Below are 13,020 nucleotides of genomic sequence, written 5' to 3' on the forward strand. Positions count from 1 at the left end.
AAGAGGCCAGGAGGGAGCTAGCCCTCTTTCTGCCATGAGAAAATACAAGAAGTTGGGTAGTCTGCAACCCAGGAAGAGAGTCTTCAACAAAAACTGAACCATGCTGGCCCCTGACCTGGGACTTCCAGCCTCTAGAACTGTGAGAAATAAACACCTGATATTTATAACTTAGACTATTTTGCATTTGTTATAGCAGCCTGAACTGACTAAGGCAGCCATTACTCTTAACATAATGCCTTCCAGTAAATGTTCCTGAATAAATGTGTGTTAAATCCAACTGAAAGTATAGTAATTGAGGTTTGACATCATAATCTGTAGTCCTCAAAGATAGGACAAACAGGAATCTGTATACTTCATTTAAGAAGAAGGCAAATGTGTGATGCATTTTAAAAAGACTTCAAAAATAACAAAAAGAAAAAAGAAAAAGAAGGAAAAAAGCAAAAAAGAGTGCCATATAATGAAATTATAGAGTATGTGATGTTTTGAGATTGGCTTTTTTCCCCTCAGTAAATGGCTATAAAAATAATAAAAATGAAACAAGAAATAAATTTGTATGATATATAAAAAGAAATAATACCTTTAATTTATCATAAAATTTATTTTTTGGTGATAGAACAGTGTGGTGTTATTTTTCACATGGACCACAATCCTATTGTACCACTAACATGTTTAAGTTTGAACATTATAGCTTACCTATATGGAACATCAACTAGGTCTTTTTAAAGGAAGGCAGGTAGGAAAAAATGTGAATATTTTTCCTTCAGTATGTTTTGGGGAGCAGCAGGGTGTTCTTTGACATAATTGACCTGTTCCTGTAATATTTGAGATCAAACCTTATCTTGTTATTGACTCATGTTGTAATTGCAAGGTGCTTTTAACTTTGCTTTAGATTGATCTTTGATTAGGTGTGACTCCTGACACATTTGCTTTAAATTTCTCTCTCCTCCCCTGTCAAGTGGTTAATGATCTCAAAATGTCACACTGGATTCTGTGGGTTTCCCAGGAAGTCAAGTGTGGGTAGAACAATAAAACAAACTTAAAAATGGAGAATCACCATATTGGTGATTTCTACACATACATGCCAGGCCAGCTTCATGGATATGTGAGTTGGGCAGTGGCAAGGGCCTGTGCTCAGTAGGGCCCCATGCTTGGTTGAATGCTCTGCTGTTGCCATCTTGACATTCTTAATAATTTTATCTTATGTTGCATATGTGAATCTGACAGGGCAATGGAGCATGTATATGAGCTCAAGAGATATATACAATATATGGATCTGCTGTTCTTTGGTGCCTATTTGCAATTAGTGTTTGTAGTGGCCCATAAGCATAGAACTCCGGTAGACCAGTGATGCATGGGAACCCAGCACAATTCAAAGCATGTATGTGTACAACATGCAAAGCAATCTATAGTATTGATAGCCCTAGGAGGCCACATTTTCTGTTCAAACCAGACTTGCTTTAAATGCAGAAAGAAGAAAAGGGCATTGTAAGAAACATGAGCGATCAAGTAGCTTTATCATATATTAGCCAACCTTGTGTGCTGGTAATGATACAGAAGGAAAGAAAAATAGGACAATGAATTGCTTCTTTCCTTTCAGTCCTTCTTAACTCATCAATAAGCCCAAAACAGAGACTCGGTAGAATGTGTGTGAAGAAGTAAGATAAAACACTTGAGGGCAGCCCCGGTGGCTTAGCAGTTTAGCGCCGTCATCAGCCTGGTGTGATCCTAGAGACTCGGGATCGAGTCCCATGTCAGGTTCCCTGCATGGAGTCTGCTTCTCCCTCTGCCTGTGTCCCTGCCTCTCTTTCTCTCTCTGTGTCTGTCATGAATATGGTATGAATAAATAATAATAAAGGTATGAATAAATAAATAAATGAAATCTTAAAAAACAACAACAAACAAACAAACAAACAAACAAAAACACCTGAGTTATCCTTGTACAGGATTTTCACTGGTCTGGTAAGAACAAAACGCATATATGCATGTATGAGGGATGAAATACAAATTGTGGTGATTCCTTGTACAAGTTAAACCCTCTTATATTTTCATTTAAAAGTCGTGTTATACAATTTAAGGATGAATGGTAAAATTCATTCTAATAACTTAAATTTTATTTATATATATACATATATATACACACATATATTTTTTACTTAGAACAACATAAAATAGCAAATAGAAAAACACCATGACAAGTCAAAAGGGAGAAAAAGCTTCACAAATTACCAAACTCACCCAAGATAAAATAGATACTTGAATAAACCTACAATTAAATGACTTGAATCCATAGTTTAAACCTTCCACTAAAGAAAATTCTAGGCTTAGATTTTCTCACTGGCGTATTCTACTAATTATCTTAAAAAGATATACTACTAATTCTATACAATCTCCTCCAGGAAATAAAGGAAGAGGCAACCTTCCTTTCTTTTTTATTTCTTTCTCCCCTGCCTCCCTTTCTTTCTCAGAGAGGAAGGAAGGGAGAGGCTGAGGGAGAGGGAGGGAGGGAGAGAGAGAGAGAGAGAGAGAGAATCTTAAGGGGGCTCCATGCTCAGTACAGAACCCCATGTGGAACTTGATCTCAAGACCCTGAGATCATGACCTGAACCAAAATCAAGTCATATGCTTCACTGACTGAGCCATCCAGGCACCCCAAGTGGTGACATTTCTAATTTCATTTTATGACACCTAATTTATCCTGATACCAAAATCAATGACACTGAAAGAAATGAAAACTATAGACCAATATCCCTCAGGAATACAGGCCCATGGGATCCCTGGGTGGCGCAGTGGTTTGGCGCCTGCCTTTGACCCAGGGCGCGATCCTGGAGACCCGGGATCGAATCCCACGTCAGGCTCCCGGTGCATGGAGCCTGCTTCTCTCTCTGCCTGTGTCTCTGCCTCTCTCTCTCTGTGTCTATCATGAATAAATAAATAAAATCAAAAAAAAAAAAAAAAAAAAAAAAAAAAAAAGGAATACAGGCCCAAAAATCCACAACAAAATGTTAGAAAATAAAATTTAACGGTGTATAAAACCAATAGGGCTTATCTAGCATATGTAAGGCTGATTCAATATTCAAAAAATTAATCACTGTAATCTAGCATATTCACAGTTGAAAGAAGATCATATAGTAGATACAGAAAAAGCATTTGACAAAATTTAACCTTGATTCATGATAAAAATTCTCAACAAATAAGGAATAAAACAACCCCAATTTAATAACATTTTAAAAAAAGATTTTATTTATTTATTTGTCAGAGAGAGAGAGAGCATGAGAGCACAAGCAGGGGGAGTGGTGGGCAGAGGGAGTGAGAGAAGTAGGCTACCCACTGAGCAGGGAGCCCATTGCAGGGCTAGATCCCAAGACTCTGAGATCATGATCTGAGTCAAAGGCAGATGCTTAACCAACTGAGCCACCCAGGCACCCCTAAAACTGATATTTTACAAAAGTCCTATCATCACACCAACTTCATACTTAATGCCTTTCTCTCAAGCAAGGTGAGAATGTCTACTCATTATTTCTATTCTGCTTTATACTGGAAGTCCTAGCCATTACAGTAGCAAGAACAGGAAATAAGAGGCATTCTGAATGGAGAGGAAAAAATTAAAACTGTCCCTGTTTGCAAGTGACACAATTGTCTATGTATAAAATCTTGAGGAATTTCTAAGAAAAAAGTCACAGAACTAATAGTGAGTTTAACAAGGTTACAGGATATGAGGTAATCACAAAATCAGTTGTTTTTCTATATCCTAGCAATGGATAATGGAAACTGAAATTTTTTAAAGGTATGATTATTGTATTACTTTGCTAGGGCTTCCATAACAAAGTACCACAGACCCCATGGTTTAAACAACAGAACATTTTTTCACAATTCTGGAGGCCAGAAGTCTGAGATGAAGGTTTTGGCAAGGTAGGTTTCTTGTGAGGCTTCTCACCTTGGCATGTGGATGGTCATCTTCTCTGTGTCCTCACATTGTCTTCTCTCTGTGCATGTCTGTGTCCTATTCTCTTCTTCCTATAAGGACAGAGTCATTTTGGATTAAGGCTCACCCTCATGACCTCATTTTAACTTCATTATCTCTTTAAAGATTCTATCTCTAAATATAGTCATGTTCTGAAGTACTGGGGGTTAGGACTTCAACACATGAATATTGGGGATGGGAGTATACAATTCAGATCATAACACTCATTAACATAAGCTATTATGACATAAGCTATGTTATGACATAAGCTATTGTTAAAAATGAAACACTCATTTATAAATCTAAAAGTATGTGCAGACTCTCTGTGCTTAAGACTTCAAAATATTATGAAAGAAATCAAAGATGTCCTATTATTTAGGGGAAACATAGCATGTTTATGGATTGCAATTTACTCTGCAATTAAACATAGTAAAATGTCTAATCTACCCACATTGGCCTATGGATTTGAGGTCATTTCACTCAAAATGCCATCAGGATTTTTTGTAGATAAGAACAAGATGTTTCCAAAATTTATATGGAAAATTTAAGGAATTGGGATAAGCCAAACAATTTTGAAAAAGAATAAAGTTGGTGAACTCATTCTGATTTAAAGACTTGCCTTAAAGCTACGGTAATTAAGACAATGAAGTATTGGGGAAGGGATAAACTTATATATCAGCAAAACAAAATAGAGCATCCAGAAAAAGATTCACACAAGCAAAATCAATGTATTATTGACAAAAGTGCAAAGGTAATTAAAAGGAGAGAGGATAGTTTTTTCAACAAATAGTGTTGGAATAATTGGACATCCTATGTAAAAAAGTGAACTTTGACCTCAGCCTCACTCATTATACAAATATTAACTCAAAGGGAATCACAGCCCTAAATATAAAATGTAAAACTACATAAATATTTAAAAAAGAAAAATCTCCCTGATCTGGGGTTTCACAAAGACATTTTAGACATGACACCAAAAGTAAAATAGATGAATGTAGAAAAAAACTGTAGTCTGAAAGAAAATATCTAAAACACGTATATCTGACAACCTGTATCCTACCTGTATCTTTCAAAACTCAACAGAAGCAAAACAAACAACCCAATTTTAATGAGGAAAAGATTTACACAGATATTCCATGAAAGAGGGTATGTGGAAGACAAGTAAACACATGAAAAGATGTTCAATGTCATTAACTATCAAGGAAATTCAAACAAAGAACATAATGAGGTATTACTCTATACCTACTGAAATGACTCAAATAAAAAAAATACTGACAGTACCAAGTGTTGATGAGGACATGTGGCGACTAAAATGCTCACACATTGTTGGTGGGAATTCAAAACAGTACAGCTATTTGGTATTTTCTTAAAAAGTCAAGCATGCATTTATGATATGACCCAGCTATCCCCCTCCTAGATATTTACCCTAGAGAAATGAGATCCTAGGTGCACACAGAAACCTTTATGTAATTGTTTATAGCAGCTCTTGTCATAATCACCCAACACTAGAAACAACTTAAATGTCCCTTACTAAGTGATAAACGAACTGTGGTATATTCATACAATGGATTACTACTCAGCAATAAAAAAATAAACCATTCACACATACACACAACAACAGTAACAACTTGGATAAATCGCAGAGGCATTATGTCCAGTGAAAGGAGCCATTTGCAAATATTTTGTATGTTTTGAATGCAAATATTTGTATTGCAAATGCAAGGAGCCACTTGCAATGTACTGTATGTTTCTAGTTGCATGACATTTCAAAAAGATAAAACTATAGTGATCAGTGCTTGCCAGGGGTCAGGTGGGTGGGATGGAAGATGTAACTACAGCAGGCAGTAAGAGAGTTTTCTGGGGGTTACTGAAACTTTTTTAAATCCATAAAGTAGCCTCCATTTCAAACAGCTGTGAAGAACAAGATTTTCTTTCAAAAATTTCTATTAATGAATCAATTCTGTGAGTAATTCATGGCATGAATAAGAAAAATCATGCCCAAATCGATGAATCCAGTTCATCAAATGGGAATTACGAATGAATACGCATTACCCACATTTCAGTATTTTGATGCTGGTAGGATTTACTGAAGAGCCGAGCCTTTTGGATCTGGCTTTCATCTGAAGTGACTTCTGCCTTCTGAGGGCAGCAGAGGGATTTTGGTCATGGTCAAGTCTCTGGAGGCAGACAATCAGATGACTGTTCCAGGAAACAGGTTGGGGTGCAGAAAGCCATACTATAAGCGGTACCCCTTCTTGCCTTTCTTATAGACGAAATTATGAGTCCTCTCATGACATCTAATCCCTGCTCTTTTCTGCTTTGTTTGGGAATCAAAGCAACAGGTTTCTTCCCATTTTATTCATGGAGACAGATATTAGAAGAGCAAGCAAACAAGAGCGGTAAACAAATACATTTTAAGTTCAAGGTCTGCACGTGTTGCAGATTTTCTTTCCTCACTTTTCATTCCCAAACTTGTTTTCAGAAGGGACCAGAGACCTCTAACCCCTTCTAAGAACAAAAGATAATAGTCTCAGTTGTGGTATCATTTGTGTTTCCCCTGAGAAGGGAGATTCTCCAGGGAGACCCCCCCATTTGCCAGACTGTCTTGTGGGCACCCCCTGGTGGTCACTGAGGTGGAGTGTCTCTCTGTTCCTGGCATCAAGAAGATCCTCGCTGGAACGCTTCTATAAGACTAATAGAAACCTTCTGATTTTTCTTTGGAGCAGCAAGAAATAGATGACCAGCAAGAGAAGAAGGAGCAGAAAAGACACAAACTGTTTTCTGGCCAAATGGTGTTAAAATGTAGTCATCAGAGCTAGGAGTCCTTGTGTTTTTCTGCCAGCTGCATGAGCAGATCTCTTTGCCCTCTCTCTGTGCTTTAGTTTTCTCATCCGGAAAATAAGAAACTTAAACTAGATTATTTCTAAGAGTGCTTTGGCTTTTAACTTATCTCCTATGCAATATATGTGTGTTTAATAAGTGTCTTCTACATAGAGGTGTTGGAAGCCATGTCTGCTCCCTGACGTGGCACCAACCCTGAGAAGAGATCAGTGCCTGGGGAATTGAAAACAATGTGAAGACATCTTGTAGGCATCTTTTTGACCCCCATCACCTACCATTTTCCACCTGTGAAAGGGAAAGCATCCTGAATGTTTGAAATAGTTGATAATGATCAAGGCATAACCAAAGCCAGTTGAAACTTAGTTTCTTCCAAGAGGCTCATCATCCAATCACAGTTAAAACCCGTAAGCCTTCAGAAAGATGTAAGGATGTACGTTTAAATCCTACACTCCTGATAATAAGGTAGACAAGACCCTCTTTCTCTATTTTTGGGTCCTGCTCATCACTTTAAGGTTTAATAAATTCTGAAACTAAAAGTCATATTTTAAAAATACACCTCACATTTGTTATGTCTTATAATGAGGCAATTGATTTCCACAATGGCCTGTGTATTTTTAAGCAACTCACTTAGTTGCTCCCACCTCCATTTCCTTACCTGTGAGTGGGGAATATGAAAGAGAACACCCATGAGGACATGTTTTGTAAGGGGCCACATGAGCATGTGTGAGTGTTATTGAAGCTGATTCTGATGCATAGCCAGACCCCAGCGATGTACCTGACAGCTGCAACATTTTCCTACAGAACATCAAGCAATTATTTCACATGTTTCTTGGCTTAAAGTGATAATTCCTCTTTAATGCAAATGGTCCTTAAAAGGAGGAAGATAGATAATATTTCTTAGAGAAAAATACATCCTAAAAGTGACGAACTGACTATACTGAAATCCGGAAAGACTCACAAGAAATACTGAGTTTCCCAACAATTTGGCTATGAAAAAATCATTTCTGTTGGGAGAAGAGGACAGAAAAGGGTTTGTTCAGTCTCCCATAAGGAAGCCTCCATTTCAAGCTGCTGGTACTGAAGAGCAAGGTTTTCTTTCAAGGCAAATGTTAAAAACTCTTCTTTTAAAAATTGCTTTTAACAGTCAACTTGAGGGGTGCCTGGGTGGCTCAGTCCTTTAAGCGTCTGCCTTTGGCTCAGATCCCAGGGTCCTGGGATTGAGCCTGCATCGGCTCCCTGCTCAATGGGGAGTCTGCTTCTCCTCTTCCCTCTGCCTTTGCTCCTTCACCCCCACTCGTGCTCTCTCTTTTCTCTCTCTCAAATAAATAAATAAAATAAAAGAATAATCAACTCGAGCCCAGGATTTGTGTAAGAGAAACTAGGTCCAAACTGATGAACCCAGCTCATCAAATGGGAGTAATAATCATAAGGGATTTATAAAGATTAAATAAGATAATATATATTTTAAGTGCCTAAAAAATAAAGGATTGGGCAGTCTGGGTGGCTCAGAGGTTTAGCGCTGCCTTAGCCCAGGACGTGATCCTGGAGTCCTGGGATCGAGTCCCACATCGGGCTCCCTGCATGGAGCCTGCTTCTCCCTCCGCCTGTGTCTCTGCCTCTCTCTCTCTCTCTCTCTATGTCTCTCATAAATAAATAAATAAAATCTTTAAAAAAAATAAATGACCAAGAAGTCTTAGCTCCTTCTGAGCTGTACGTGTTTGTTTTTGGAAGTAAAGGATACAAGGATCTCAGCTGCACTGGAAAAAAAATTGTGCTGAGCTTTCTCTGTGGTAATGCACTGGAGGGTGACTCTGGTTCTATAGTCTTTTATCCAGGGGGATGAACTCTTTCTACCTCTGTTTCCTGTCCTGTCCCCCTTGAGCCATTGTATTTTTGAAAAGTGACTTCCCTCCCTTTTGAACCAGCCTCCAGCTTTTTCAGCACCTGTCTTTTCAACAGGTCAGCCTTTGTGTGTGTCTCCTACTTTCTGAGAACACGCCCCACCCCGCTCCAGATCACCAGCTCATCCTTTGGACCAAGGAATGGGGACAGTGGCACTCCTCTCTTGGCCTCTATCCCACATCAGTCTGGTTGCTCCCCCCCAGCGCCTGCTTTTCCTCAGAGTTGTCCTGACACAGTGCCTGGCATGTGGGGAAAAAATCCTTGTGACAAGTGGCTGTGTACCTTTTAGGACTCCTTTGATCCGAGGGGAATGGTGGGTGGTGGGGAGTCTATGCAGAGAAGTGGAAATGGTGTGCCTTTCCTCGGTGCACACCTAGTTGTTCTGGGAAGCCAGGGAGGACTGTGGCTTGGCCCAACATTTTCTGCCTTACTTTGTCAAATGTTGTCTCTTCTTCCTACAGTAATCCTGGGGACTCTTTTCATCCCAGGGTTTTATTCCAAATGGAATGTTAAGAGGGTTCAGATGCTAAGAGACAGCTCACGGGCGGTGGGGGTGGGGAGAGGTGTGAGCTTGTCCAGATCTGTGGCTTTGCCAGGACTGTTTTTAAGTTGACGCAGGACTAAATAAAAAGCCCCTTGCTTTGATCTCAGGGACTTCCTGGGTAGACTGTCTGATTAGATAAAGATCACGTATCCCCCTACCCCCCATCCTTTAGGAAGTAATCTAAGCTTTGCAGGCATTCCTTGTCTTGTACTCCTGTCTCCTTCTCAAAGTCTATTTCTCTGTCTCATTGGATCCCTCCCTGGGTCTTGGGTTTTTCTTTCTGTTTTAGCAGGAAAAGGAGCCTGAGAAAGTAGGGCACTTCTTCTCCCCCTTTAAGCCTTCTTAAGTTATTTAGAAACAAAACAAAAGCTTTGTTTGAGAGCCTCATATGGACCTCGTCTGGTCCTGGGCATCAAAGGGAATTGGTCTCTGTTTGCAACATGGGCAGCTGCTGGGATGCTATGAAGCGATCGAGGTGGCAGGTGGAGGGTTTGGAGAGAGAAATAGAGTCAGTCCCTGTACTGGGTTCATCAGCCAAGACAACAGAGTGTAAGGTGAATGTTGTGTGCAGGCATCTCTTCTCTTAGAGCAACCTGTAACTATGTAATTTAGACCCGGATACTCAGGACATGCCCCAGAAACTGTCTCTGACAGTGATGAACTGGCTTGTTCTTGGGATTGGGGCAATAAAAAAAAAGCTTGAACCTAAAGACGTGCCAAATTAAAAATCATCTAGGGTGGGTCATAGATTCTCAGCTTTGTTCAGGAGACTCTCTTTAAGACATTAAGAAATGAGACTTTGTAAAAGATTTTATGCACTTTTAATATTTTATTTTGGGATGCTTGGGTGGCTCAGCGGTTTAGTGCCCACCTTCAGCCCAGGACATGATCCTGGAGACCCGGGATCGAGTCCCACATCAGGCTCCCTGCATGGAGCCTGCTTCTCCCTCTGCCTGTGTCTCTGCCTCTCTCTCTGTGTGTCTCTCATGAATAAATAAATAAGATCTTAAAAAAATTATTTTATTTAAACCTCTGTGCCAGTCATTCTTCTAAATGATACACACAATGTACATAATATAAATGTTAATTCATTAAATCCTCATGATAACCCCATTGCAACAGTACCAAATGGGAAACTACAGCACAGAGAAGTGAAGTATCTTGCTCAAGGTTACACAGCTAGCATGTGGCAGATTAAAGATTCAAATCCAGGGAGTCTAGCCCAAGACTAACTCTGCTGCCCAGCCCTGCTACCACCACCACCCCCACCCCGCCAATACACATGTGCTTAGAAATTCACTGAGAAAATACACATGGGGAGAAAAAATATACATTTATGAATTCAGTAACATTTTAAAATATTTTCACCCATGTGAAAAATCATCACCCGTGTATATAGGAGGCAGTTGAATGTAGAAGTTCATTCATCAGTTTCATAAACATTTCTTTGAAAGCTGGCTGTGTGTGCCTGGCCCTGGGCTAGGTGCTGGAGATGGCACAGAGACTGAAATGCACCAGGTTCCTGCGGTCAAGCTGAGGCTTTAAGACCACGGGCCTGGGCCCAGAGACCAAGGACCACGTGTGCACAGCAATGCTACTGAGGGTTTTAGATGCTATGGGACCGGGGACCTGGAACTTCCCGGAACAGAGCATTTCTCTCCTTGGATCTGAGTGACAATCTTCACTTAACCCTAAGAGGAAAAGCCCTGCTCAAAGCCATGTTCTGCATGAGGCTTATTGCCTGGTCTGCTCACACTTGCCATAAAAATATATGACTGCAGTTGTCACAAAAATTCATATGGTTTAGGCCCCTGTGGAAGAAACTGCTAATTTTCTCTCTAGTATCTTCTTTCTTTGTCATGGACCTCGTTAGCTGGGGCACTTGGCTACCTAGATAAAGACATCCTCCTCTCTTGCAACCAGAGGACTGAGTTCTGGTGAATGGGATGCAAAGAAAAATGTGCCTGCAACTTCTGAGAAGTCTTTTTCACTCCTTTCTCTTTTTTGCTGGCTGGAGTATGAATGTGATTGCTGGAGCTTGGGTAGTCATTTTAGACCATGAAGTGGAAATGGCTTGAAGAGAAATGTGGAAGAAACTGGATCCCATGACTACTTGGGACTATTAAAGGCCAGGCTTATTTTTCACAAGACAGTGATAAACTTCTATCTTATTTAAGCCATGGTTATCTTGTTTGATATAGCCTCCCTCTTAAATGATATGCGATGTGGTTTTATTCTTATTTATTTGATTATCCCTAAAGCTACACAATATCTGTCTGATATGCTTCATTTCTTTTTAATTTCTTTTAAAGATTATTTATTTATTTCAGAGAGAGAGAGAGAGAGAGAAAGAGAGAGAGAGTGAGCATAAGAGCGAGCATAAACAGGGGGGCAAGGTAGATAGAGAAGCAGACTCCCTGCCATCCAGGGATCCCAATGCGGGACTCGATCCCAATCATGACCTGAGTCAAAGGCAGATGCTTAACTGACTGAGCCACCCAGGGATCCTTGTTTTCTGTTTAAATTAACCAGAGTTAAGTTCTCTTGGTTTCAGCCTTGAGTCCCTATGGCATCATCTCTCTCAATGTGCTGCCCTTGGGTTTGCAAGCACAGGAGCATACCAATGCTTTTAAGGTTAAAATATCTCCTGAAACACAGAGCTAGTGTACCACCCAGAACTCTGCTAATGAAGTCTGAATTCTTTTCAGAATTTCGGAAGTATTTTTGCTTGAGGTGTACTCTACTATCCCTTCCATGGATTTGTCTTTTCTGGGAAAAAAGATAAGATGCTGTGTTTTTCCAGGGCCCATGACCCCTCAGACTTTGCTTGGGGGGGGGTCTCACTGAGGGGCATGGTTAATAGGGCCAATGGTCCCCAGGCCCATGACCCCTCAGCTTTTGTTGGGAGTAGGGGGAGGCTTTTGCTGCAGGGCATGGTTGATGGGGTCAGTGGTCTGAGTTATTGGTCACTTCCCATGGGAAGCCTGGGCCCTTTGCTCTGCAGCTCCACCTGCTGCACATCAAACTTAACCCCTTCGTACCTTCAGTCATCATAGCAACCTTAGAACTCTAAAAACCAACTCTCTCTCTTTTTTTTTTGACAAATAAGCTAGAGTGAGGGATTTTTTTTTCAGGCTTCCATTTCATCATCCTTTTCCCCTTTATTTCTCTCTGTTCTCTAATCAGTACCTTGCTGAGCCTTCTTCCACCTCCCTGAGTGACTGTGCCCTGCTATGATTAAGTGGGGCTCACTTCTCGAACCTTGGTCCCTGGAGACCCAGACAAGATGTGGATCAGTAGCCCCTGGTGTGTCCAAGCTCTGCCTTCTATAACCTCCAGTTTCTGACAGAAGTAGAAACACCTGGCATGTCAGGCTCACATCTGGTTCATCCAGCAGAAACCAGAAGTTGCTCACAGTCTAGTTGTTCTTACTCTAGTTTTCTACAATTCAATTTTTCAGGGGAACGGAGAGTGGGAAAAACCTGTGGCAGATGGATGCGGAGTCATCGTGATGGCTGTGGGATAGACCCTCTGATGGACCAGTGGGGACCAGGGGCCCGACGTGAACTTGGAAGGTGCTCAGATGAGAATAAAATCCCACTCCTTCACACCCCACCCTGATGCTGGTTCCCTGTAGAAAAGGTGGGACAGAGGGGACAGAAGTACCTGCACATTTGACATCCAAAGGGTGAAAGAAGAAATGTGGGTTTGGAGCCAGACATACCCTGGTTTAAATATGGATCTACCACTTGAGTGATCATGGGCAAGTCTTTCT

At 40.5% G+C, this 13,020-nt stretch overlaps 1 protein-coding gene across 1 annotated transcript in view; it reads left to right on the forward strand.

Moving 5' to 3' along the window:
- Positions 1–13,020, forward strand: part of TASP1 (taspase 1) — a 313,757-nt gene extending 300,737 nt beyond the window's left edge. The window contains exon 14 of the mRNA XM_038571594.1: positions 12,706–13,020. Within this exon, the coding sequence (XP_038427522.1) occupies positions 12,706–12,771 (66 nt within the window). The 3' untranslated portion in view covers positions 12,772–13,020. The remainder of the gene's footprint in view (positions 1–12,705) is intronic.

Source organism: Canis lupus, chromosome 24, assembly GCF_011100685.1.
Source record: "Canis lupus familiaris isolate Mischka breed German Shepherd chromosome 24, alternate assembly UU_Cfam_GSD_1.0, whole genome shotgun sequence".
NCBI lineage: Eukaryota > Metazoa > Chordata > Mammalia > Carnivora > Canidae > Canis > Canis lupus.